Genomic DNA, 25,723 nt, shown 5'->3' on the forward strand with positions numbered 1-25,723 from the left:
TTTATACAAACGGTCGTTCAATTCGGTCCTTCTAAAGTGTATAGATTCCACCGAAGCGATCCGCCTAATGATGGAAGTGCATGAAGGAATTTGTGGTCCGCACATGAACGGACACATGCTAGCCAAGAAGATCATGAGGTTGGGCTATTACTGGCTCACCTTAGAGAGTGATTGTATTCAACATGTCCGGAGCTGTCACAAATGCCAGATTCATGGTGATAGGATTAACGTTCCTCCGAACGAGCCGCATCGGTTGTCCGAACCATGGCCATTTTCTATGTGGGGCATCGACGTGATTGGTCCTATTAATCCTAAAGCATCTAACGGGCATCGATTTATTCTTGTCGCTATTGACTATTTTTCTAAATGGATTGAAGCTACATCATACCCGGCGATCACGGCTCGCAATGTCGTAAAATTCATCCGTCGTGACATTATCGCGCGATACGGTTCGCCCGAAGCCATAATCACCGACAATGGTTCAAACTCGAACAACAAGCAGGTCGATGATCTATTCAAGGAATTCAAGATCAAGCATCCGAACTCTTCTCCATACCGTCCCCGGATGAACGGGGCGGTGGAAGCAGCCAACAAGAACATTAAGAAGATCTTAGCTAAGACAGCTGAGAATTATCGCGACCGGCATGAGAGGTTGCCGTTTGCCCTCATGGCGTATCGGACTTCGATTCGAACATCTATTGGGGCAACCCCGTACTCTCTTGTATACGGGATGGAAGCGGTATTACCAGTCGAGGTGGAGATTCCTTCTTTGCGGGTCCTATCTCAAGTCAAGCCGATCGAGGCCGATTGGATCCAACAGAGGATGGACCAGTTAAATTTGATCGATGAAAAGCGGCTTAAGGCCGTATGTCATGGCGAGTGCTATCAGCAAAGGGTTGCTAAATCCTTCAACAAAAAGGTTCGGCCTCGACACTTCCAAGGTTGGTGACCTTGTCCTGCGGAAATTGTTGCCCATTGTTCCACTTCCGGAAGGGAAGTTCGCTCCAAACTATGGTGGCCCGTATGTTGTGAAGAAGGTACTCCCGGGAGGCGCTTTGATTTTGAATGAGATGGATGGTCGTGTTTTTACCAACCCCGTCAATTTCGATGCTGTAAAGAAATATTATGCTTGATGTGCTCTGACATTTTAATCAAGTTACAATTCATCTAATGAGTGTTCATGCATTATACTTGTACTTGAATTGTTCCTATTCGCATTGTTAATCTTCAATGTGGGAGTTTTCGATAAGGAAATTTCTTTGATTCTGCTGAATTGATCATTTTGAATGAGGAATATCGGGACGATGAAAGGCAAGCCATTTCCTATACACGTCTATATCATAACCCCCAGTGAAAAGAGAGAGTTTCCATACCGACAAGGTAAAGGGTTATCTCGCGAGAAGTATGACGACCAAGATGATATGAGGCATTCATTTCCTCTATCCAAACACCACAGGTTGTCCGTTGATAAACCCCTTTGAACGGCGTTTCATTTCATGCCCCTGTCGAGAACAACCCCACATCGGGGCAATTTTTAGATCAAGGAATGAGTAAAATTTTCTTGCTCTCACTTGCATCAATCTTTGAGTGTATTTATTGCATGCGAATTCTGTATTAGTCCAAGTGCCTTAGACATGACGAAGAGCATTTCATTCTCTACATCATACACATTTATCCCTTTGCAAACCCAATTTGAGCGGCGGATTCATTTCTCGTAACCCAATTGGTGATCATTCTAGCGAGGAATCATTTCAAATCATCCGGCAAATGAGCAAAATGCCTTGGGGCAAACTCGAACTCGAAAGATTTGCCAGCAAAATGTGCAGGATCTGGACATACCCCTTCCTTTTTAAAAAAAAAAAAAGAGGCGAGAGAAGGAGTAAGAAAAGCAAAGGCTTACCACTCAAAAAAAAGAAAGAAAGAAGAAAGAGAGAAAGAGAAAATAATGGGCAAAATTTTGAGCACCCCAAAATCCCAAAAAAAAAAAGGAAAATAAAATGGGAAATGCGGCCCGTAAAGAAAAAAAGAGAAAAGGGGGCCATTTCCCGTAAAAGAAAAGAGGAAAAAACTCCTGGGAAAATCTTTGGAATGAAGAGGTGTCTCGGTTGGACGCATTCAAATGTTCCCCGGGAGTCCGCAAGAATACCATTCTAAGCAAAGAGATGGTCACCGGTCTCATCATTATGCACCCTTTGTTGCAAATAAGTCTTTCATTTCTAGGCCTACCACGAACCTACATTACAACCGTTACCAAAAGTCTCTTCGATTAGGGCACTTGGGTTAATGTAGGATTTTGAATTGCTTATAAATATCGCTCGAAGAAGTGCGAGCAAGTTCATTTTTACTTCATTTTGCGGGGTTCCCGACTTGTAAACCCGATGCAGTGACAAGAATTTCATTTCATCTCAAAGCCAAAAATGACTCATACGAGTCCCCTTTTGATAAACCCTTTGACCAAGCCTCGAATTACGGGTCCTTGCAAAAGACCTCATAGATTGGTCCGGTCATACCGATTGCGAGAATACTCGGACCCTTGTCAAGTGTGATGATGGCGGTTCCGAGTGTTTTCTCTTACCCGTATCAATGGTCGGGTTTCAAAACCTTTTTCATGAGAGTGAGCGGAAGTCCTTTTTGACTTGTAGTTCCTCATTCGATTTGATCAAACTCGTCAAAAGGATCGGACTTATTTCCTTATTGACAAATCCCCATGGAGCTTTGCAAAAAAAAATCAAGAATTTGTGGACGTGTCATGTTAACAATTGATCATGTTCATCTCAAGTGATTAAACGGGTATGATACAAGCAATCTACCTCGTTTCGTGATTATCCGTTCGGAGAACCCGGGTAAGTTTTCCGAATCCCTTTTCAAATTAACAACTCTTCGATGATAGTTGTTATAATTGAATTCGTGCAATATGCCTCTTTCGTACTTATCGATTCCATTCGGTGGTACTCCTCTCAAATATTGTTCAAATCGGGCAATATGCCTCTCCCCGTCGGATCGTGTAGACATATGCACCGGCGATCTTGACATCTTACCAAATCATAACGACGTAGCTCTTATGGTTTCGGTCTCGATCACGTAGACATATGCACTCGGTGATCTTGACCTTTAGTCGGCTCATAATGACATAGCTCTTATGATTCTCGGCCCTTTTATCAAATCATGACGACATAAGCACCCATGATTTTGATCCAAACCTAATCATAACGACGTAGCTCTTATGATTTTGGTTCACATTTGTCAAATCGTGAAGACATATGCACTGGCGATTTTGACATTTTATCAACTCACAACGACGTAGCTCTTGTGAACTTGGTTTCACTTCTATCGACTCACAACGACGTAGCTCTTGTGATCTTGAAGGACACACATATCTTGCGTCGTCTCGCATCAGAGGAAAGTTTCTGATAACAGATGGGCCTAGTACCTTAAGATCCTCGCATAAGAAGCTTGGAAGTTAAGAGAATCATTAGCTTATGAGGTATCCGGTAAAACAGGTATGCTCGTATGCGATCCATATGCGGGTTTCTTTAATATGGAAAAAAGAGAAGCTTTGGCACATGTCATTTACTGTTTTGCATGGCATGCATTATTTCCTACCACATTAGAAAATGGGATTAAGACTCCCACCAAAAATAAATTATCATATCATTTGCAAAATTTAGGTTTCAATTTTAGTCTTTGAGCGAAACCTCTACGAGTCTCCACTCAAAGAGGGGCAGCTGTTGACACCTAAATTTTGATTTTTCTAAAATCATCCATTTCGACCATAAAATGAGAACTAGTCATTAGTTCTCACCAAAAATAAATTTTTCATGCATTGCATATTTACTCTCTGTCATTGCATATTTATTTAGGGTCACAAGGAATGATCTCTATATTGCTACGTGTCCAAGAGGGATTACCATGGAAAGAAAAGGAGGTACGGGCATAGGAGGAATAACAAGTGGGAGCCGCAGGTGGTTTTTCTTTGTGGAAGTAAGGGGATGCTTTTGACAAATCATAAATAAAGCAGGCCCATGAGTTGTTTTGATTTGGTCATATAACTCTTACTCGTGGCTTGAATTTTATCTCAAATTTAATCTAGCCCATTTTTGGTCATTGAAGCCTTTAGTTTATTACTTGTTGAACTAATTAAGGCCCAAAGACCTTGAAGATTACGTGTGGTAGCCCATAAAGTGAGAAGAAATTTTGCCCACACATGATGACTTCACTTTGGCCGAAATTGATAGGTGTTTAGTTAGATTAGGACTCTTTTAAGGTCAAAATTCAAAATTTATTTAAAGAGTCTTATCTTAACTAAGATTTTATCACTAATTGGCTGCAAATAACAGAAAGTTTTGGTGGATACGGACTCTTAAAATCTAAGGCTTACATTCGATCCCGTTCTAACTAGAACTCTCTATCCAACGATCCAAATTGACTCCTATTCCTACTAGGATTGTCGAGACAAGTTCTATAAATACAAGGCTGCGTTCACGTTGGGAAAAGGGATTTCACACAGACCCTCACTCAGAAAAATTCCGAAAGTTCGAGAGACGCACGGGAGAATTGAGAGGCCAAAAGCTAAAAGTTGTGGCTGGGAATCATCTCGTGGGGGCGTTTTGTTTTATTCCTCCGATTGGCGACCGCTTCCTGCATACTCCAGTGTTGGCTCCATCTGCTGACCTTGTGATCCCTTTGATTGCCACAATCGTTACTACCGAAGTCAAAAGCTTCTGAAAAAAAACGCCACTTGGAGGACCTTTCTGGGATATCTACACACATTGAAGGGCATCCACTTGGACGATACTCCTTTTCATGTGCACACGAAGAACCCCCAATAATCAACAGATCAGAACCGCCACTGTTCAAGGATTCCTAGAGAATTTTTTAGCGTCTAATTTTGCAGGACACCGATATTGAGTCGTGAACCATTGAGTCTTATCAAAATTGAGACCATTGACATCAACAAACTCTGCTCGTGAGTTCATCCGCAGGTCCCATCCACAAGACGGTTCAGTTTGCAAATCCTCTGAGCCGAACGTCAACGGGAGCCGTAAGTTCCATCCGCGGACAACTTGGCAAGTGGTTCTTCAAATTAGGTAATTTTCTAATATGTTGATATTATGAGAATATTTGCTCGACATGAATATTTCATGAATATTGCATGATTTCCAGATAAATTATAGTTGCTCAATTTAAAATTTCGAATTTGGGAGCATCTCGGGATATTGTGCATATATACTTTCGGATCACTTTTGAGCGTATCTATGAGGAAGTTTGTTGCTTAAATCTTGTATGTTCGAAAATTTCTGAGTAAATATGGGATATCATCCTTATCTTCCTGGATACTTAGCATATTATCTGGTAATTTGATTGTGAAGTGATTTGGATCATATCTTGCAAGATTGCGATAGATTTTTGAAATGTTTGAGCATATCTCATAGCCAAATCGAATTTTTGAAAGTACCAGGTATATCTATTCGAATATTGGAACATATCTTTTAAAATTTGGAAAGCTATCTAATACACTTTGAAAAATTTCAGAAGATAATCTTTCCATATTTTAAAAGATTTGAAATCCTTTTTGGATAGGAGCTTATCTCCTTGAAAATTTCAGAATCCCTTAAGGATTTTAAAAAATTCAATAAATATTTGCACATCTTTAAACAAAACTGCCCATAACACATGCTCCCCAATTGTGCCTTGTCCCTCGGAAAACGTACATTAAAGGCAACATATGACTTCGATCTCGAAGTACGATCGTGCCCGTACGTGTGAATTAGATATCAAATCCTCGATCTCGAGGAGCGGATCGCTAATTCCTAAATAGAATTTCAAGGTTTGCCCTATGTATATAGGGACGACGGTAATTCTATAATATATTCACTTGCTAACCCTAATCTCGGGGGATGTTGTGAATAAAAATCGGAATTTCGGATTTAAAGGTGTTTTATGGGCAATATTGTTTATTTTTGTTCAAATTTCATTGTTTTCATGGTTTAAATAAATTCCAAAAAATCCCAAAAAAAGATGTCACGTTTTCTTAAGCTAAATCACATTTCTCTTCACTTTTTGCATGAAAATAATGTCTAATAAAATTAGGACTTTGAGAAATCAATTTCTTAAGTTAAATTAGATGTTACTTCACATTAGAGTAGTTTTTACCTTTATTTTTTTCATGAATCCGAAAATACACAAAAATATACCAAAAAAAAAAATACCATCCACGTTGCATAGCATTATAGTTTAGTTTGCATTATTATATTTTCCTTGTCATGCATATTTGCCACGTCATTATGCCATGTCACGTATTTTTGCCATGTCATTACATCTCACATGTCATATAGGTAGATTGCATTAGCATTGCATTTAATAAAAGAAAACCCCAAAAAAAAATTAATTAATTCAAATCATCAAACTAAGGATTTTTCATGAAAATCGGGTACCGAGAGGGCATTAATTGAAAAGTTAATGTAACCAAGTCCCCGAATCCATTTAATCTCTGGTTCGTATGAAATAAAGTATTTTCTCCCTAATACTTTATTTAGGTTTCTAATCTACCTACCATAAAAGATTAGTGGCGGCTCCAATTTAAAATCTTGGCATGTAATTGAACCTAAGTTGCGATTCGGTAGGATTTGGGAGAGTCCGAATTAGGTTAATTAATCTAATTAACCTAATAATCCGTTAACCTTGAAAAAGCCAATTTTTAGGTCGCGACGGTTATAATGCGGTGCAAGGAAATTGGTGAGCTCCTAAAGCTCACTCCTGGGCAACGTTGTCATTGATTATAGGCTATCTGCTGCATTTGTTTCTCTTTGTATACATGTATCTAGTGACGGCAGATTAGCATAAAGACTTTTGGCAATACAAATCATGAAGATCTGAAGAAGTATCTTTGTGGATTTTTTTACACTACATGGGGAAAAAGCACATAGTTATCTGTGAATTATTTGTGATTGACGTCTATCAAGAAGCTGTGACTAATGTCTTTCTTTCGCGAATGCCTGTCAACCCCGGGATCGATACTACATCCCTCCGGCCCGTCCATGACTCCTAATGAGCTTCACTGGCCACGATTTGTTACAAATACCAAAGAGTTGACATTCATTTGTTTTCCTTGAATATGTTGCTTGGGGAATCCAACCGGAACACCCTGGACATGTACATGTTTTGAACAGCCAATACATGAAAAGCTGGACATGAGAAATATCTGTGATGATTTAAGCTCCATATCTTAACAGGCTATTGGTATGACATCGTGGGATCACCGGTTTGAAAAAGCGATGCTCCGAATCAATTTCGCTGTCCAATTCAAGAGATGTGAGAGGCCATGAAATTCTGGCTTAGAATGGCTTGCTTTTTATGTAGAATGTTTGATCCCACCTGTAGTGAAACATGAGAACTACAATAGACTCAGGTGTGAAATGTCTTTTTAATTTGCTGGCTACGAAAAGATTTAGCATAGATTGGAATTTTTTCTTATCATGAAAATCAAAATTTAGTTCAACAGAATAAATTCTAAAACCTCTTCATATCAGAAGAAACAAACGTAGTACAATCTAAAGCATTCTTGAAGAATTGGTGTCCATTAATAGCTATTTTCAATTAGTTAAAGGTAGTCATGATCTGATTATCGTCTTTACTTAAATTCATTTTTTTCCTAGTTCCAAATGGACACTTTGAGAACAATAACATGTAATATAGTTTCTGAGACAAGCCAAATCAACTTGGCAAAACGTAATATCAATCCCTCATATATAGCAATCGTAATTAAACTTGATATATGCCAGTGATGGATTAGGCTAAAAATTACCACTTTACTCTCCCGATCTTGTTGTATTAGCACTTTGAAGAAGGGATGCTCCGGATCAAATTCACTAGCTAATTTAGGAGAATTGGGTGGCTTTGGAGGTGCGGGATCACGAAAAACCTGCTTAGAATGGTTCACTCTGAGTCTAGACTGTTTGTGACTACAGTTAGCTAAAAATGAGAACTTTAATAGTCTTTCGTATGAGCACTTCCTCAACTATCTTACTGTGAAAAGATCTATACGTAGATTGAAATTTATGATTATCGTAAAAATCGAAATTCAAACAATTCGACGGATATATTATAAGTGCTCACCACGTCGGAAGAAGGTAACGAGAAATCCGAGGATAAATTTATACTTTTGAAAGTGTTCGAGCATTAAAGAAATAATGAGTATCATTCTAGTAATCTATTTGATCGCATTATAAAACTATATAGAGGAAAAAAAATCTCCAACAAGTGGACATCAACTGCCAATGCAATCATGGAAATCCTTACACCGAGGAATTCAGTAGACATTGGATTGAAAATTTCTTTAATTGACTAACTATGAAAAGATGTAGTACGGATTGGAAATTGCTTTGCCATGCCCAACAAGATTCAGTTAATTTGCCAAAACCAAATTCTGAATGCTCTTCCCATGAGAAGAAACTAATAAACTTCAATTTGCGCCCACATGCGAAAACACTTGTCATAAAATCTTCAAGGATTCGAAAAGACACGACAAAGAGAATCTGATGAAAGTTCACTGGAGCTTGTAAAACCATTCTCATAAAATCTTAAGCCCTATGCCTTGAATTTCAAAGTTGGCATATGGCTTCAGGGAAGTGTACTCGATGTTACTGCACTGTACAGTTCCAAAGGTCGGGTTGAGCCACCAGAAACCTTAAAGCAGCACCTAATTCAAGATGTTGTTTCCAAGATGGAAGTTATATAATCAACATTAGCAATCAGCTTCCTCCGTCTCATGACTCATACCTACATGGTGACTGCTAACACTAGGATCAAGGAATGGGATCATACACTTTCCGGACCATCGCATTCTTTAAAACAAAGGTCATGCTTTTATCTGTTTTGCCAAATCGGAAGCAGAATCCAGCCTAGCAATTCTGAAGTTCTGTTCTCACCAAAAGTGAGCTACAGCAATGCTTCCTCTGCTGCGTCCTGTTGCATAGCTTTGTTCACCCAAGTCTTATCAGTGGTTCTGAAGATGGATAGTCCGAACACGATATCGTCCCTTCTAATAGGCTCGAACACACGCGTCTCCTGCATTCAGAGAAGTTTCTCTCATGAATGCAGCCCAATTGGCAGATAACTTTCCATAATGTTCGTGCCTGATGAGCTTCAACGGCCATGATTTGTCTCGAAATATGAGGGCCACGGTCTGCGGCCTTTTCTTGATGTGCATCTTTTGGAATGAATTGGGAACTCTCTGCTCAAATAGAAGTTTTGCAATCTTGTCATTAAAAAGAAGAAAAAACCAGTGTTTTCTGAGGAAGACAGTATGAGGATCCTTTTCAAAGCATGTGAAGGATAGAAACAGAAACTCTTGGCACGATGCACGATTAACCTAGAGCTAAAATAGTCTAGCGATTCTATGTGATTTAAATCCAAGAGTTGTTATTGTCATGAGGATCTTACCACATAGCTTTTCTTCAGATATATTCACCTCACCACAATATGAAAGATAGGTTACTTGGGTTTGAATTTGCTGGCCGGTTCAACAGCTCTGCACAGGCCCAGCTCTTTCAGCTTACCTGCAGCAGTCGCAAACATAACATGAGAAAAGCTTTTGTTATGTCAAACTCATCCACCAACATAGCAACCTTAAATCATTAGATATAAGTCTTTCTATTGGTCTAGCTTCTTGAGGCCTATATGAACACCAATACGATTCTCAGCACAATCAAATCCAATATGTCCGGTTTGCTTGTCTCCATTGGCTTGACATGTACGAGATCTCCCAATACATACAAATGCCCCCACGGGAGAGCTAGAGACAGAACTACAAAGATGACTTTAACACAGCCTCTCTTAGCCTAACGATTTGCAGAGTTCCTGTATGGAATTCAAATCAAACACAAGAACAACACAGTCTAGGGGATATTAGCCAGTAGATTAAGATTCATACCTCAAACTCAGTGCTGATGAATGTGCATAGGAACCGCCATGAACTTCGCAAACCTGATCAGATTCCACTGCCTGACGAATCCAAGGACACTTGGGTGAACGCACCCCCCAAGACTTCAAGCTCGAGAGAAGCATCACGGCAATCACCGGCACCTTCCAATTTCGGCGAGACAAATCCACAACTGCTGAGGCTTAGTTCCACGAATCGCCACTCATTGGCGGATATTCCATCTCAGAGGTGCATATATCGAATGTGATTCATGGAAAATGGAGTCCCTTCAGATTTGAAGATAAAAAATTGGCCCTCCCAGAGAGAGTAATGCTCTGCGAATTCATTCCAACCCTTTGATAATCAAACCATCTCATCACACTTTTCCACTTCCGCAAGCCAAATAATTGGACTGTTCAACACTCTTAGAAGCATCCCTTTTGAGAGATTCTCACCATATTTTCTCATGAACCTCTTTGGTATTCCCTGTGGGAAAAATAAAACCCATAATCTTCATAAGACTATGATACTTAATTTCAAATGCAGAATGAAGATCAACATAACAAGAATGCATAAACCAAAAAGGACATCCTGAAGCACATTCTTTTCGGTTCATTCAGATTTGGAATGTGGAATTAATGACTCTGGCCATCTGGATTATTGAGCCTTACAAACCCAAAGTGACACTTCCAGAGTTCATCTCGATCAATGTAAATCAAGTCCTTACCAGCGCTAGTGAATATGAAGACTCTGCACACAACATCATCCCTATCAAGGAGAGTAAACACATAAACATCCTCCACATGCAGACCAGCAGAAAAATGCCCCGATCATGTCCATAGCACCTCAGCTTTACCGTCCATGGCCTGTCTGATTACCTGATAGTCGCAATTTGCTTGCTTTCCAGAATACTTTTCCTAGTGAATTGAACAGGAGCAGTTTGCCCAGGTACATGGTTGAAAAAACAAATATATGGTGAATAAAGACCAAACATAGTAAGCGTACACTAATGACAGAATCAATTCACACACACCGCGAATAAAAGGTGGTAGTTGCTAGTTTCATGAGTTTTAACATACAGTAAACAATATAATGAAAAGTCATCAATCTTAGCCGGCAATCCGAAGTCAAATGTCAAAAAAATCTATGCTCTCCATGTCCTATGCACACATCCACACACACAAATGAACTTGAGCCACACAGACCACAAGCGCAGGGGAAAAAGAGCAAAGACATCGATGACTGGATTATGGATGGAATTGAAAGATTTTAATTGAAGCTGTTACAATTCTCTCAAGCGCAGCTCAAAAGGAAGCCACAAAAGTTTCAATTCGTATTGGCCTTCGCAAGTGGCGTGAAGCGGCATGTCAAATATTAATCTCAATCAAATAACTCCGGTGCTCACCAGCTTTGAGACTTTGAACACAATATCATCTCCATCGACGAGCATGAAATACGCAGAGATCTCCCTACACAGACTTGTTTCTCTCGCAAATGCTCTCCTACGGGCAGAGAAGAAGGCCACAAGACTTCACCGGCCACAATCTGCACTCCCAGGTGCAAGGGAAAGAAACGGAATTTAAAAAGGGAGCCCTAGCTGAAGAAGACGACGATTGAGGAAGGTTTTACGAAAACCAGTTTCCGACTTCAACTAATTGACACGCAATAAGACATGAAAATGGGAAGAAATTCTGGCATACCGGAGAAATGACGTGTGAAGGAGCGTGCGTATGGACTGTCTAGACTCGGCGGTGCCATATCCGGCGTCGTGCTTCCGTCTTCTCTCCAGCAACGACGACGATGAGTAGAAACCATGTTCAGCTCGCGCGAAGAATCCTCTGCAGGGATGGAGGTGAGATCCGATGGGGTGGGTTGATGATGATGTCGCCTGACCGAAGCAAAGAAACGAAAGATAGAAAATATCTCATCACCATTCGAGTTTTCTTCTTCCTCTCTCGATGGGGGAAAGGGAAAAAGGGAAAATGAAAATTGCGAAAGACATCAAATTTTTTTTTTTTTTTGGTCATAGAAAGACATCAATTTCAATTGGATCTACTTTACCTCATTTTTTATTGCGCTTATGTATTTGTTTATGCCGACAACTTTTGTATGGCTATATTGAGATCATCCTCCCACTCCTTCCTCTCCCAGTCCCACTTGCGTTCCCACTGGTATCCAAATAGTGTCCCCCTCCATAGCATTGGCGTGCTTAGCGTACCCTCAGAAAAGATCTTCATTTTGGGGCACTCTTCTACTTTAATCCTCCACAAGGATGGAAACCTCAAGATGCAACTTGTGGTGGAGGAGAAGCATTCTAGGCTTGGCATATTTTTGAATTTCAAAATTCCTAGCTTCTCAAAAGAAATCACTTGTCCTTTTTCATTTTCATCGTCTGTCACTACTTTCATTCTTTCACATCCTGTTATAGTCATCTCCATAAGATGCACCAAATTTGTGATGGCTGAAGTCGTCCCTAGATGTACCAATCCAGAGGAATTCTTCACCACCAACTCCGTCAAATTCCGAAAGGATGTCACACTTGGAAATAGTATCGTCAACTCGGGACAATCCCGGACCTCAAGTGTTTCGATGCTCGGAAGAATTTTGGACACGCAACAGTCTTCCCTCCACACACGCTTTAACTTGTGTAGCTTGCTCAACTTAAGTTTTCTTAAACGTTCAAGCACTGGATGTTTTCCCTCGTCAACAATCCCTCCGACGGGGAATATATCTTCAAAAGAGCTACGGAAGATCTCAAGACTTTCCATATTCTGAAATCTCTCTAGTAGGAAACTAGGAGGAAAGGTGGCCTTTTCATCATGGAAGCATGCCAATGTTAGTGCTTTTGGCTTGCCAAAGATGTCATCGGGAAATTTCCCATTTTGTATCATTTGAATATCCTCAGCGACTAATAAATGTCTCTCTAAGTTGGAAAAGTCCTGTCAAATTGCCAATGCAACATGAGAAATAAATTCAACAAAGGTTCATCAATAAGTGAAGTGCTGTAAAACCTAAACCTAATTCAAATGATTCACATGAAAGGTGGTCATCTTCCTACGATTCATTAAATCTCAAAAGCCTTGCATACAAGTCTTAAGGTTTTAAAGTCTCAAATAGAGACTGGTAACATTAAGTTGGTAGAGCGAATCTAAATTCAAGTGCCCTCTAGCTCACCGTATTCATCTTTTATTAGAAATATTTTATCTTGGTAATAAAAGTTTATCATCTTTGGAAATATTGTAATGAGGTGCACTCATAATGTTTCTAAGAAAAATATGGGTTCCACAAACTTGATAGTGTGCTCATTTGCAAACTCATAGGTAGGGGGTTTCGTGATCTCCATAGTATTATATTCTTATGTGATTATGTAGCGGACATGAAATATAATGGGTGAATTAAAGAATTGAGTTAAAAAATCGTTTTGAGTTTATTTTTCTTAGAGTTTGTAGAAAAAAATAAGAGCATAAAAGTACAATGTAAGACGTGTCAACAATGGGGGGATCTCATGTGAAATCCTCATTGACTTCCCCAAGGAGCACCATTAAATAAGATCAGAATACGAACATATTGTGTAGTCAGCAAAAATCTGTTATCATTTTTGTAGTTCTACGTAATGGAATATCGTATGTGTTTCCACAAATGAAAAGTATACTTGAGATACTAAAAATACCTTATGTTGTCGACAAACTAATTGGCAAGACAGATCATATTTTTTGTACTATCATAACGTGACGTGATTACGTAGAGGACATGAGATTAGTGGGTACTTTAAAGAACTAAGTAGAAATCGAGGAAAAGCAGATGAAATCATACCCTCTCAAACGAAGAGTGCGCTTCTTGGTTTGAAAGGTCCTGTTGATCATCTCTTCGAGTCCACTTGCTCATGGACGCCGCAAAAGACAACATGTTCGGTTTATCACAGTGAGTCACTCGTAGTTCCTTCAAGAATTGCCAATTCAAAGTGGGCAAGTTAGGGCAGAAGGTCTTGAGTCGTGTCATATCATGTAACACCAAAGACGTTAGTTTCGGAAAAAGAACTTGAGCAATATTGGAGTGTCGAGTGTCGTCTCCATTAGTGACTATTTCCTCGATCCTACAAGATTCCACTCGAAGCTTCCCAAGTCGGGTTAGACTTGTAGCCACCCAATACGGAAATAGATTTTCTAGGCTCTCGCAATTTTTGACCTTCACTTCCAGTAGAGAGTCAAAAGTGAGAGTTTCTAGAGGATTTTCGGTCCATATTTTGCATAAATTGTCCATGTGAGAGAGAACCATTCACGAAAGCCCGGGAAATTGTACCTGCCATATTGAGAAAAAATGACACATTGAATGTGATTGTATTGAGTTATCACCTCAAAAAGGGAATTTCCAAAGTTCCCTAGCTCTCACATATCATGAGAATGCAAGAGCTTGTTAGTGACATAAACAGGGAGGGGCTAATTGATCCTTTTATTTCAGTTGACTGATGACTAAGGCCTAGTATATTATTACATTGCAAAAAGCATGAAAATGATAAATGCATTTACAATCACTAGTACATTGAGCATCGGCTTTTACGGAGTTTAATTGATTCTTAATACTAGCTACACCTTATCCCTTTAACTTTTGGAAAGTTGCAATGATGTATATTAAAAATTAAAAAGCAACTTGCATCGATCATTATCAAAGTTTAGAGCACTCCAAGGGGAACATGCAATTTGCCAGATTTGTTTGCACTTATCATTATCAAAGTTGGTTGCGCTAATCTTTTGATGATGCAACATTAGATAAGCTAAGAATTTCTTAGATTTATTTACTTCAAGGAATGATTGAAACTGAAGCACGGTTCAAAGCGGGTTTGATACACGTGCTTCAATTCGGTCGGGATATATATATACATATTCTTCTTCTCTCTTCCTAAAATCGGCTCCAACGCCAAGCTGGTGGGTGCAAGTAAACAACGCTCCAACGACAGGTATAAGCTAGTTCTACATTATCTTTTTTATCTATTGAAAAAAAATTAACTTCCCATTTTCATCTTTACTAGATTTAGAAAAATCCAGAAATTATTAGCAAACTTGAATCGGTCTCATTATCTTAGCATCATATGGGTACGGATGAATCGATGGCCGAGATCAATAAGCCACAGAATGGGAGCACAAATGAAGTAGAGCATTCACTTATAATTAATTTGCAACTCGAGTCCCACACAATTCAATGCGTCTTCTCGCGACAGAGATTATTTCCTCTATTTACTATGAGCACCACTTCTTATTCAACACTAATACTAATTGCGAGCATTGCTTATGAAAAGTTTATGGCAAACAAGATAAAAAAAAATAACTTCAATTGTTTACTAGTTTCGTCTTTATTATTTATGGAAATTTTTGTACTAAAAGAAAATTAATTCGTAACAAGCATGGGCAACATAATGACTTGAATAAATGACCTATGTTATGATCTTAGAAAAAGCAAATTGGGTCAATTTGTTAGTTCTACATTGAGAAGATTCGGATCCAACCACTGGCAAAAAGTGGGCGTAAGAGGAAGCCAATTTCTTATCCTTGATTGATGCCATGTTCGGAGGATTTTTTTTTTTTTACACAAACAAAAAACCAAAATCGGATGTTACATTGCTCTGGAACAAAAATTGTTTCATGTGACACGTGCATTCATTTGACTAGATGATTTATCTGAAAAACAAAAGCATTGGATTCAGAAAAAGAAGACTAACCCGTAGAGTGAAAAGTGAAGGCATGTTATGGTCAATATCCATTGAAGACCGCCACGTCAAACTTCTCATTTTGGGGCAGTGGGAAATCCCTAGATAATACATTTTGGGACAATCCAGAGCGTGATTCTTTCCCGCTAGGAAACTAGTCAAATTGGGCAAGCGTTTCATAATCATCTTATTGAGCCTCGGGAATGAAATCTTCTCCACTGCGCTTCCCCGCCCTTCTTCCTCTTCAATCACTCCTTCCATCTGATCACACTCCCTTATTTCCACATATTCTAGATTGGCAAGGCACCAAGCCATCGATGGAGTGAAAGCATGTCTCGGGTTGCTGCATTTATAAAGAGTCAGAGAAGATAGAGAATTGAAGCGCATCGTTCCTTGAAGATCTTTGTTCCATAGTTGCCTCAACTTTGGTAGATTGATGAAGTTCAAATTCTCTAAGCGAGGTAGCACCCGAGATCTTTCCACAACCTCAAGCCCTTGAAAATCGAATATTTCTTCCAAAGATTCGCAATCCTTGACTCGCAAGATCGTCATTTTCTCTAAAACAAGCATCAATTTGGATGGCATAGCATTAATAAATGATGGACACTTATCCACCACCAGGGTTTTTAATTGCCAAGATGAATTAACGGGATTATGTTCATTGTGCCACTTTCCAATGAGCTCAGGGAACTCAAACAGCCGCACAAACTTAGCGCCAACAATCGTAGCCTGTTAGAAAATGCATCATTAAACGTAAAATTCTAGTCGGGAAAAGCAGTTACTTTATCGATGATTAAAAACACCCAATTGCACAAAATTTAGTAGCTGATGCATACCATTTCTTTAAACATATTTTGGATGGTCATGTTGAGGTTTTCCTTCCAAAATCTTGCTGTATCTACTTTTACTCTCTCCAGCTTTGGTGCCTCTATTGTCCCCTCGAAGAAGAACTTCATATTGGGACATCCATTCACAATGACATCTTCCAAGAGAGGGAATATTAAAGCGCATCCACCTGAGCTGAAACATTTCAACTCTATTAACCCATCAAGCTCCATACACTTCAAATGATGGAAAGCCACTTCATGCCCCTCCTCACTTCCCTTGTCACTAATAACTTCTGTCAATATCCTACAATTACTTATCCTCAATTTTGTGAGAGCCACCAAATTTTTAGCTATTGTCGGTGTAAACATACTTGATAACCCATCACAATCCGACACATTTAGAGCCTTCAAATGTTTAATTTGTCTTGAAAAGGGTAATATTACTTTTTGCTCTTGACTAGGGCCTTCCATGGCTTCCACATTGCTGCTTGGCTGTTCCAGATAAGATTCACGTATGACTAGCTCTTCCAAGTTTGTTAAACTCTCAACAAAACGACTTGTAGATGTTGCAGATTCCTTGGAGAGATGACGAAGCTCAAGAACTCTAAGCTTGTAGAAGAATTCTTCATCATGAAAATCCCCATGCAATATCTCCATCCGTTCGCATAAATCCAATTTGAACTCTTTGAGATTAGGGAATGCGCCCTGAAAGAATAATCAAATCAGAACTTAAGGCCGGCTTATTTAAAAGAGTACTCAGGTGTTATGACTTGAGTCCCGCATATCGCACACAAGAATCGCATTTTAAAATGTTCAGTCTTATGTGATTCGACGGAAGGAAATGTTCCTACATATAAAAAAACCCTTTATCATTAATCTTTTAAATTTGACTTGTACCCACACTAAACTCAAGTAACTCCTTACATCCGCGTTGCTAAAGATATATCCCTTGTGAAAATAATTTGTCCATCAATTACAGTCACAATTGCACAAAGTTCAGTGATTAACATCAACAATAATGTCTCATCTTTCCGTTTTTAGCATAACATTGGTAATCTTTAATCCAAATTAGACAACACACTTGTAGGACGGTAAGATCATAACACATGCCACGTGTTTTCATCTTTGAAGCATTTAGGAGAGAGCTAAACCATAAGAATCAGCCTAAATCTCAAATAAAATGGGATCAACGAAAATGCATTTGATTCGTTTGACAATGCGATGTTTCAATGTTGAAATATTTCTATGGTATCAAGGTGAGTCTTACGGTTTACATCTTCGTATGTGGAGCTACTTGTATGAGATGCTTAGCTATAGCGCAAGGATAACTTCAAATATCCACTAGTGAATCAAAACAAATAATCTTGGGTCGTACCTTTTCTATCAAGAAGAGAGGTTGTTTATGACGTGGCATCTCATTCTCAATTTGGGAAGCAAGTATGTCTACTTTGTTACAGCCATCCACGCTCAAGGTCTTTAATGCTGGCCAATGGGAAGTATGTGTTCCGGTGTAGAGACACTTCAATTTTGTAAGATGCTCAAGTTGGAGGGAGGTTAACTTTGGGAAATCAAACCTGGGAACTCTTACTCCTTCCTTCTCGATGAGTTCTGCAATGCCACATTCACGGATCTCCAGCTCCTCAAGTTGCGTTAGGTCTCTAACTATCGAGGCTGGAAACAGAGAGGTGAGGCTCTTGCAGGAGGAAATGCGAATAGAATGTAGACACTGGAATTTAACTTGATGGTGGAGTTCCTTATCCCATACACACTTTAGCTTATTGCATCGATACACACAAAGTGATTTTAGATTAGGGAAAGAATCCGCAGCAGCTTGATTGCCCCATATCATCTTGATGTTATCCATGCTATAGATGTCTAACGTCTCCAAGCTAGGAAATGCAACCTGCGGGTATTCGCTCGCAAAATTGGTGATTCAAGAGAATTACGATTCATGAACTTCCAAGATATAAATATAAATGAGTGTCAAAATGTAAATTATGAATACACAAAATTGGTGATTCTGTCTCAATTTTAAAAGATTAAGATTATCTATCAAAGTCGACTTATTAATCTTGTGGGAGGGCCCATTTTCACGGCCTCTTTGGCTGCATAGGCAACATTTTAGGTGAACGGCTTATATTGCTTTCAGTTTAGTCCAAGTGGACCCGCCTGTAAAGTACTCTCTTTTTTTGCATTTTTTCCATTGTAACGTTCTTCCGCTATCCACTCGACGAGTCGGATGACTCAGCCGAAATGTATTTTATTTCTTTAACAAGAGTTTCATAAGAATGGTCTTGCAGTGCATGGGATAACTCAAAGGGGTGATTTCCAAAAGCCCTGGACCCTAATTGCGCCGCTTCCTTCGATCAGGGGGAAAAAGAAGAAGAAGAAGATATTGTAAATGAGAGGTTGCTGAGAGTTTGAAGGTTCTTCTAAATCTCGGAAAGCTTTTACAAATCCTGTTCCGCAATTGTATTACCCATTCATGTTTTGTGCAGAGAAATTAAAAATAAGAAATTGCAACTCATAAAACATGTCAACAACTTTCAACACTTGTGCTTGTACACTGCTCGTTTTCTTTTAAAATTTTATAACTGAAGTAGACTTTAAAAGTAACTTAGTTAGTTTTTATTTTGGTTATGCTTTGTCTCCTGCATATTTTAATCCTTTTGTTATATTTAATATTTTGACGTAACGTTAATGACAGACCTCTCGATTGAAGAGTGCAGTGGAGCATGATTGGATGTTGTCTTGACTTCGAGCTTCTTGCAAACCTGCATTGTTTTTTTGTTGGATGAAAAGAATGTCATCATTTGTACTGTAGGGATGGATCCATCTACAAGAAAATCTTCAATGATGAAAAGAATAAATCAATCTTACACTTTTTGTGAGAGAAGCACGTCAATCTTCCCAAATCATTTAAGAGTAAATCGCTTAGCATCGGGAATGCAAGATTTTTCGATGCTTCCATTCCCAACCCTTCTTCCTCCGTAACGATCGCTTCCATCTTCTTGCAATTGCTTACGCTTAGTTTTCTCAGTTTTATGATAGATTTAACCATGGATGGGAAGAACATAAAACCGAGGTTACCCAAGCCGCTGATTTCTAATTTCTCCAATCTCGAAAAGTCAACCTGTGGTATTCACTCACGAAATAAGAGATTAAACATAATTATGAACTTAGGGATTTCCAAGATGTAAATATAGATGAGTACCGAGGGGTGCAGGGAAATTTTTGAGTTCCACAAAAAAGGAAAAAAGAAAGAATAAGAAAAAAAAAGAGCGGAGTAAGAAAATCAAGATAATAATATCGTTTCTAGTTTCCAGTCTTTCCTTTGGTAAAGAACTTGTAATGCAGAGTTTAATTCGATTAGTGAGCCGCTTGTATTCCATCCGTAGAATAAAGGAAGGAAACCCAACGAAATATGCAATGCTTGGCCAATTTGTCTAATGAGAAGTACTAGTTAGTAGTTCAATTATCATTGAAACCAAGCTCTCTCCGTGGAAGCTCAAAGCGTGGAAAGAAGATTAGTAGTGGAAAGAAGATTAGTAGTACTCAGACATACGAGCGTGTAAGGCCCACAAGAGGAAACAATCATATTGCAGGAACCCTGGGCCCCACCGATTTAAATAGGACATCAAATGTCAAAAGTCTGTTCAAGAACATCTATCCATACTACTCGCGTGATAAACAAAAACTAATTTACAATACAAAATGCAATTATATGACCCCAAAAGACAACTAATGAACTTGACCATCAATTTTCCAGTGACAACGAAAACTAGTCACCCATAAAGTGAAAGGAAAATAAAGCTATCAAGGTAAATTACTTCCCGTATGGTAAGCTCATATAACCCATCTCAATTAATCTTCCTCGTTATTGTAATTTCTTTAAGGATGAGTCTACATACGCAGCCTACATGTATGAGACCATTAGATTTTAGGTGAAAAGACCCAATTGCCCCTGCTCTACAATGGAAAGCTTTATTTTCTATGTTTTTCCAAAGGTTAATTGCTAAAAACTCTAGAAAATTCTTCACCCATCCATCGCTCCCATCCATACAACAAGTTTCGACTTTTTTTTTGTGTTTCGTTCATTTGGACTATTGTCATCCCCAGCAACCATGTGGGACCCACGACTAAAATTTCCATGACTCTTTGCTAACGGGGAGTGGGCTCAGATTCCTTCTGCTGGTGCACCTAGGGCTAAGGGAGAGTAAAGCTTCCTTCGACCAGGAAATTAACGATACGAAATTCCAACTCATATATGTCCGCAACTCTTGTGAGATATTTCAATCAAAGTAAAGGTTGCAACCAAATTTAGTTAGTTTTAATTTTGACTATGCTTTAGCTTCTGGTATATTTAAGAGTTGTAACATTAATCACGTACCTCTTGGTTGAAAAGCACACTAGAGTGTGATTGGACGCGGTCCCGACTCCGACCTTCCGGTGAACCTATCATCGATTTTTAATTGGATGAAAAGAATTGTCAAAATTTGTATTCCAGAGATGAATCCATCTACGCGAAGATCTTCGATGATGAAAACAAAAGACAAAATCTTACATTTTTTGCTAGAGAAGCATGTCAAATTTTTCAACTTATATAAGTGCAAACCGGTCAACATCGGGAATGATAGAGTTTCTGATATTTCCACTCCCAATCCTTCTTCCTCCGTAATGATTACCTCCATCTTCTTACAATTGTTTACCGTTAGATTTCTCGGTTTTGCAAGGGATTTAACCATGGATGGGGAAAACATGAACCTGATGTTGTCCAAGTAATGGACTTCTAATGTCTCCAAACTTGAAAAGGCAACCTGCGGAATTCGTTCATGAAATTGGTGATTTAGTTTAAATCTCGAATTCATGAACTTCCAAGATGTAAATATAGATGAGTACCAAGGGGTGAGAGGAATTATTGAGTTGCACAAAAAGGAAAAAAAAAAAGAATAAAATGAACAAACGGACTAAGAAAATTAGCATCACCATACTAATGTCGTTTCTAGTTTCTAGTCTTTCCTTAGGTAAAGAAGTTGCAATGCAGAGCTTAATTTGATTAGTGAGCCAGTTGTATTCCGTCCGTAGAATAAAGGAAGGAAACCCAACGAAATATGCAATGCTTGGCCAGTGTGTCTAATGAGAAGTACTAGTTAAGTAGTTCCATTATCATTGAAACCAAGCTCTCGCTCTCTCTCTCTCTCTCTCGAAGCTCAAAGCATGAAAAGGAGATTTAAGTAGTACTCAGACATAATAGCATGTGGGGCCCACAATTTACATTTCCACTGACTCTTTTACGGACGAGGAAAACTATCATGTTGCAGGAGTATTGGGCTCCACCAATTTAAACAGGATATCAAATGCCAAAAGCTCGTACAAATATATCTATCCATTCTGTACGCGTGCATAAGCATGCACGAAATTCTGTGCTCTTACATTTGTGGGGCCTATGCAATGACTAAGTGCTTATTTAAGCACAATACACAAAATGAAAAACGTGCATCAATTAGGTTAGCATATTATACATTTTTTTTTGGGATAATAACAAAGTTAAGTAACTAAATTCAATGGAATCCATTTCGAAGGAGTATAAATAACTTTACTTATGAAATTAATTTAATGCCAAAAACGTTCCCTTCAATTTTGCTTTATGAAACCCAACTAATATCGATACGCTTGCAGAATGTAAATTTAAAATAACTCGCAACCTCTCACAAACTAAATTTACATGGATTTCATTCAATTAGTTGAATTTCTACTCAATTAGGAGAAACGGAAGATTTTGCTTTATCTAATTGCAAGGAAGGCATGAACGGACAAGGCAATTATGAAGAAAATAAACTGAAAATAACAAAATGAATAGGCATCATAATATGTGCTACATCTAATTAGCATAGGGAGGAAAAAGTAATTAATAATTAATCTTCTTTTAATAGAAAGTTACCCGCCGCCCATTGAAGAATGCAATTTGAGTGCTAACTTGGTCGTCTGATGTACTGCTCGAAGGAGCCGAACTAGCGGTGATAAAATTCTGGATATTTGGCAATTCATGCAATTTCAATACGCGCAACTTGGGCAACTCAAGTTTACCATGATCATCATCGGCTTCTACAATCCCGCGCATTAACTCACAACCCTCAACTTTGATCTTTTCTAGGTGTGGAAGTCGTCTGACCACGGAACGAGGAAATAGAACTTCCATCTTGTCGCAACTTTTGACTTTTACTACTTTTAGTGTACTGAAGGACTCGATGGAGATACGGTTGTGGCATATCTTCTCCAAATTGATGACATTCTCGAGAAGTAATCTCTCCAATGCCTTAAAAGTAGGAAAGGAAGAGCATTGGATGTAATGGACGGAGGGACTATCCTTGACCTCTAGATGCTTTAATTGTGGGAAACCTTCTTGGGATAACCGGCAGATACTTTGCTCAATTCCTTTCAATTCTTCCAAAAACAGATCGTCGGTTTTGCATAAGACACTTTGTATGCATTTTGCTCGAAGAATATCGCTTGTTGAATTCAACTTCAGCTCCAATGTCCTCGATCCTTTGAACTGTTTCCAACACCGCGCATGACCTATTCGGATTCTGTATTTAGTTAATTTCTCGACATCTAGGTCCTTTGGGAGCACACTCGGGTCGGGAATGGATACATGCAGAGTGCATAGTTTCTTCATGTGATTCAACTCAATTAGACTTGCGTTAGTTGGTGGAGTTTGCTCCCCCGCACTCCATTGATCAAAGCTATGCTCCATGTACAACTCCTCCAAGTTGGTCAAGCTTTCAAGTACACCCGGTTCAATTATCTCAAGATTTGAACAAAGGCTCAATTCTAACAATCTGAGCTCTACCAGTTGCCCAATTTGTTCTGGCAATCGCCGAATGTCAGAGTCCACAATGCTGAGAATTTGTAACCCTTTAAGCTCGCCAAGAATGGCCACATCATCTAGCGAACAACGCTGAAGACACAGAGTATTTAAGCTCTTCAAGAACTGAAACGGCGAAGGGGAGCAAGTGAGATGTGTCCCAGTAAGATTTAAGACCATGAGATTCCCCATAGATTGAAATAATGAGTTTGGGACCTCAAGAGATTTACGGTTTGTCAACAACAGGAAGGTCTGCAATTCAGGGCAGTGTAATACTCTGGGAAGCTCCTTCATGTCAGCGTAGGTAAAGCATATTGCCCTACAACTTTTGAGCTTGTCCTCAGACAACTCTGTTTCCCAGTTTTCTTTGTCTTTCAACACAAGAAGAGGGTGATCCCTTAAAATGAAGTGGGCAACAAAGTCACGGACCAAGTCGTGTATCTTGAAACCATCACCATATCCATTCTTCAACAGGAGGGAGGAGGCTTGGAGAGTGCTGATGAGTACGCTCAACCTATCTCTGGCTTTTTCCATGCTGCTACATTTTCGAAATATCCCCAAACCAAAGCCATACCTCAGTAAGTTTTCAAGAGAGGGCTCAGAGGCAGCATAAGCAGCGCACAGTTGTAACAAGCTTTTCGCATCCTCGCTTTCTAAATGATCATAACTTAATTGCAACAGCGTATTTATCTTTGCACTTATTCCTTCGTTTGTACAGCGCTTAATTTGATATAAAGCATCCCTCCATCCAGATGAATCCGCGTGTTTAAGAAGATTTGCCATTTGGACAATTAGGAAAGGCAAACCTGCACATTTGATTCAAAACATTCTTTCATTCAGATAAACCAGCATGTTAAAAATTTATGCCATATGGAAAATCAGGATGTTAAAGGCAAACCTGCAGATATGTGGAGTGCTTCATTCACCGAGGGTCTGAACTCGTCCTCACAAACTTTGTCTCCCACCATCCTCTCAAACAAAGCTCTTGCCTCTTCCGCCTGCAGCCCATCAAGAACGAAGGCCTTGTCGCAGCCCATTTCCCTTTGCAAAACATTAAGATCTCTCGACGTCGACAACAACTTGCATCCTATGGCTTTGTTGTCATGTCCGCAAGGAATGCCGACTGATTTCAAGTCGAGCCCTTCCCAGAGGTTGTCCAGTATTATGAGCACCTTCTTTTTGTTCCGCTCCTCTTCTTCGAACCTCCTGCGAAGAAGTTCCGCTCGCGCATCGCTAGTCTCTTTGTTTTTTATGTCAGTAAGACCCAAGGCATCCGCAATATTTCCTTGAATCGTACGGATGTTTGGATTTTTCGACACGTCGGCCTTAGCGACCCAATCAAACGACCTCTCTTCGATTAGTATCCTTTTGACATCCTCCAAAAGGGTGGACTTCCCGACCCCACCCATCCCGTAAACCCCGACCACACTATTGCTGTTATCGGCAAGAGCGTCCATGATGTTACGTATCATCGAAGCTCTGGAATCGAAGACGCCATGGTCCCTAAGCTTAACCGACATCGAGGCAGACAAATTGGAGGCCGTCGCGGTGGTCAGAGTAGAAGCAGGGCCGACGGAGCAGATGTCGCCCACTCCCCTGAATCTGATGCTTTCTTGAGCGAGTTCCCGAATGACCTTGATCGCGGCCTCGGCCTCCGTGCTGAACTTATAGCGACCATAGGGGTTGGGAAGTCTCCCGTAGCAGCAACTCTTGCTATCCTTTTCGAAGGCCTCCCACCGGTTTCGCGCGGCCTCCGAGGCCTCGTCGGCCCTTTTCTTCCATTTCATGAAGACGTCATTGAGATTCCGTATATTGTTTCTGGCCTCTTGTGCCAAATCATCGACCCTCCGAGCCTCGTTCTCCAGTTTCCCGGCTTCCTCCTTCAGACTGTCGAAGAAGCTCTTGGAGGACATGGCGTATACCACTGGATCCTTGAGCAAATGAAATGCCCCCTTCAAGAGATCCCATACAGTAGGGAGGCCACACTCGATCGACATTTCCCTTTGAGAAACAAAGAGCGAGAAAACAGAGAGAGCGAGAGTGAGTGATGAAAAAGAGCAGCAGATACTGAAGAGGAGGAAGAAGAATGGTTGAGCCGAGGAGAAGAAAGAGAGCAGCAGAGCGAGAAACGAACAAGGCGAAGCGATTCGAGCGCCAAAAACAGGACGAAGGGAAAGGGCGAGTCGCAGAGCAATCGATGGAGAGAAAAAGGGATGGTTATATTAGCTCTGTAGTTTTACACCGCCTGCCATCAACTCAAACTTTTAATACGGACCATACATCAAGGCAGAAAGCACAGTACTTGAGAAAACACGCGACCAAAATGACATCTTTTATTATTTCTCTTGATATTAAACATTTTCATCGATATTTGCATGTGCTCACTTGCGTGAATTTCTTTGAATTTGAAA

General features: G+C 39.7%; 1 protein-coding gene and 1 long non-coding RNA gene across 2 annotated transcripts; both read right to left on the reverse strand.

Moving 5' to 3' along the window:
• Positions 1 to 10,384: 10,384 nt before the first annotated feature.
• On the reverse strand, positions 10,385 to 11,586 carry LOC125315177. The gene is made up of 3 exons (XR_007198533.1): positions 11,549 to 11,586; positions 11,325 to 11,421; positions 10,385 to 10,405 (listed from the first exon to the last, which is right to left on the reverse strand). It is a non-coding gene; the product is annotated as an uncharacterized LOC125315177 (long non-coding RNA).
• Positions 11,587 to 12,175: 589 nt separating this feature from the next.
• Positions 12,176 to 25,309, reverse strand: LOC115745814 (disease resistance protein At4g27190-like). Its single transcript, XM_048279802.1, has 3 exons — positions 24,211 to 25,309; positions 22,389 to 24,118; positions 12,176 to 12,199 (listed from the first exon to the last, which is right to left on the reverse strand). The coding sequence occupies exons 1-3, from the start codon at positions 25,307 to 25,309 to the stop codon at positions 12,176 to 12,178; spliced, it is 2,853 nt and encodes a 950-aa protein (XP_048135759.1).
• Between the last annotated feature and the right edge of the window lie 414 nt (positions 25,310 to 25,723).

This window comes from Rhodamnia argentea, chromosome 5 (assembly GCF_020921035.1).
Source record: "Rhodamnia argentea isolate NSW1041297 chromosome 5, ASM2092103v1, whole genome shotgun sequence".
NCBI lineage: Eukaryota > Viridiplantae > Streptophyta > Magnoliopsida > Myrtales > Myrtaceae > Rhodamnia > Rhodamnia argentea.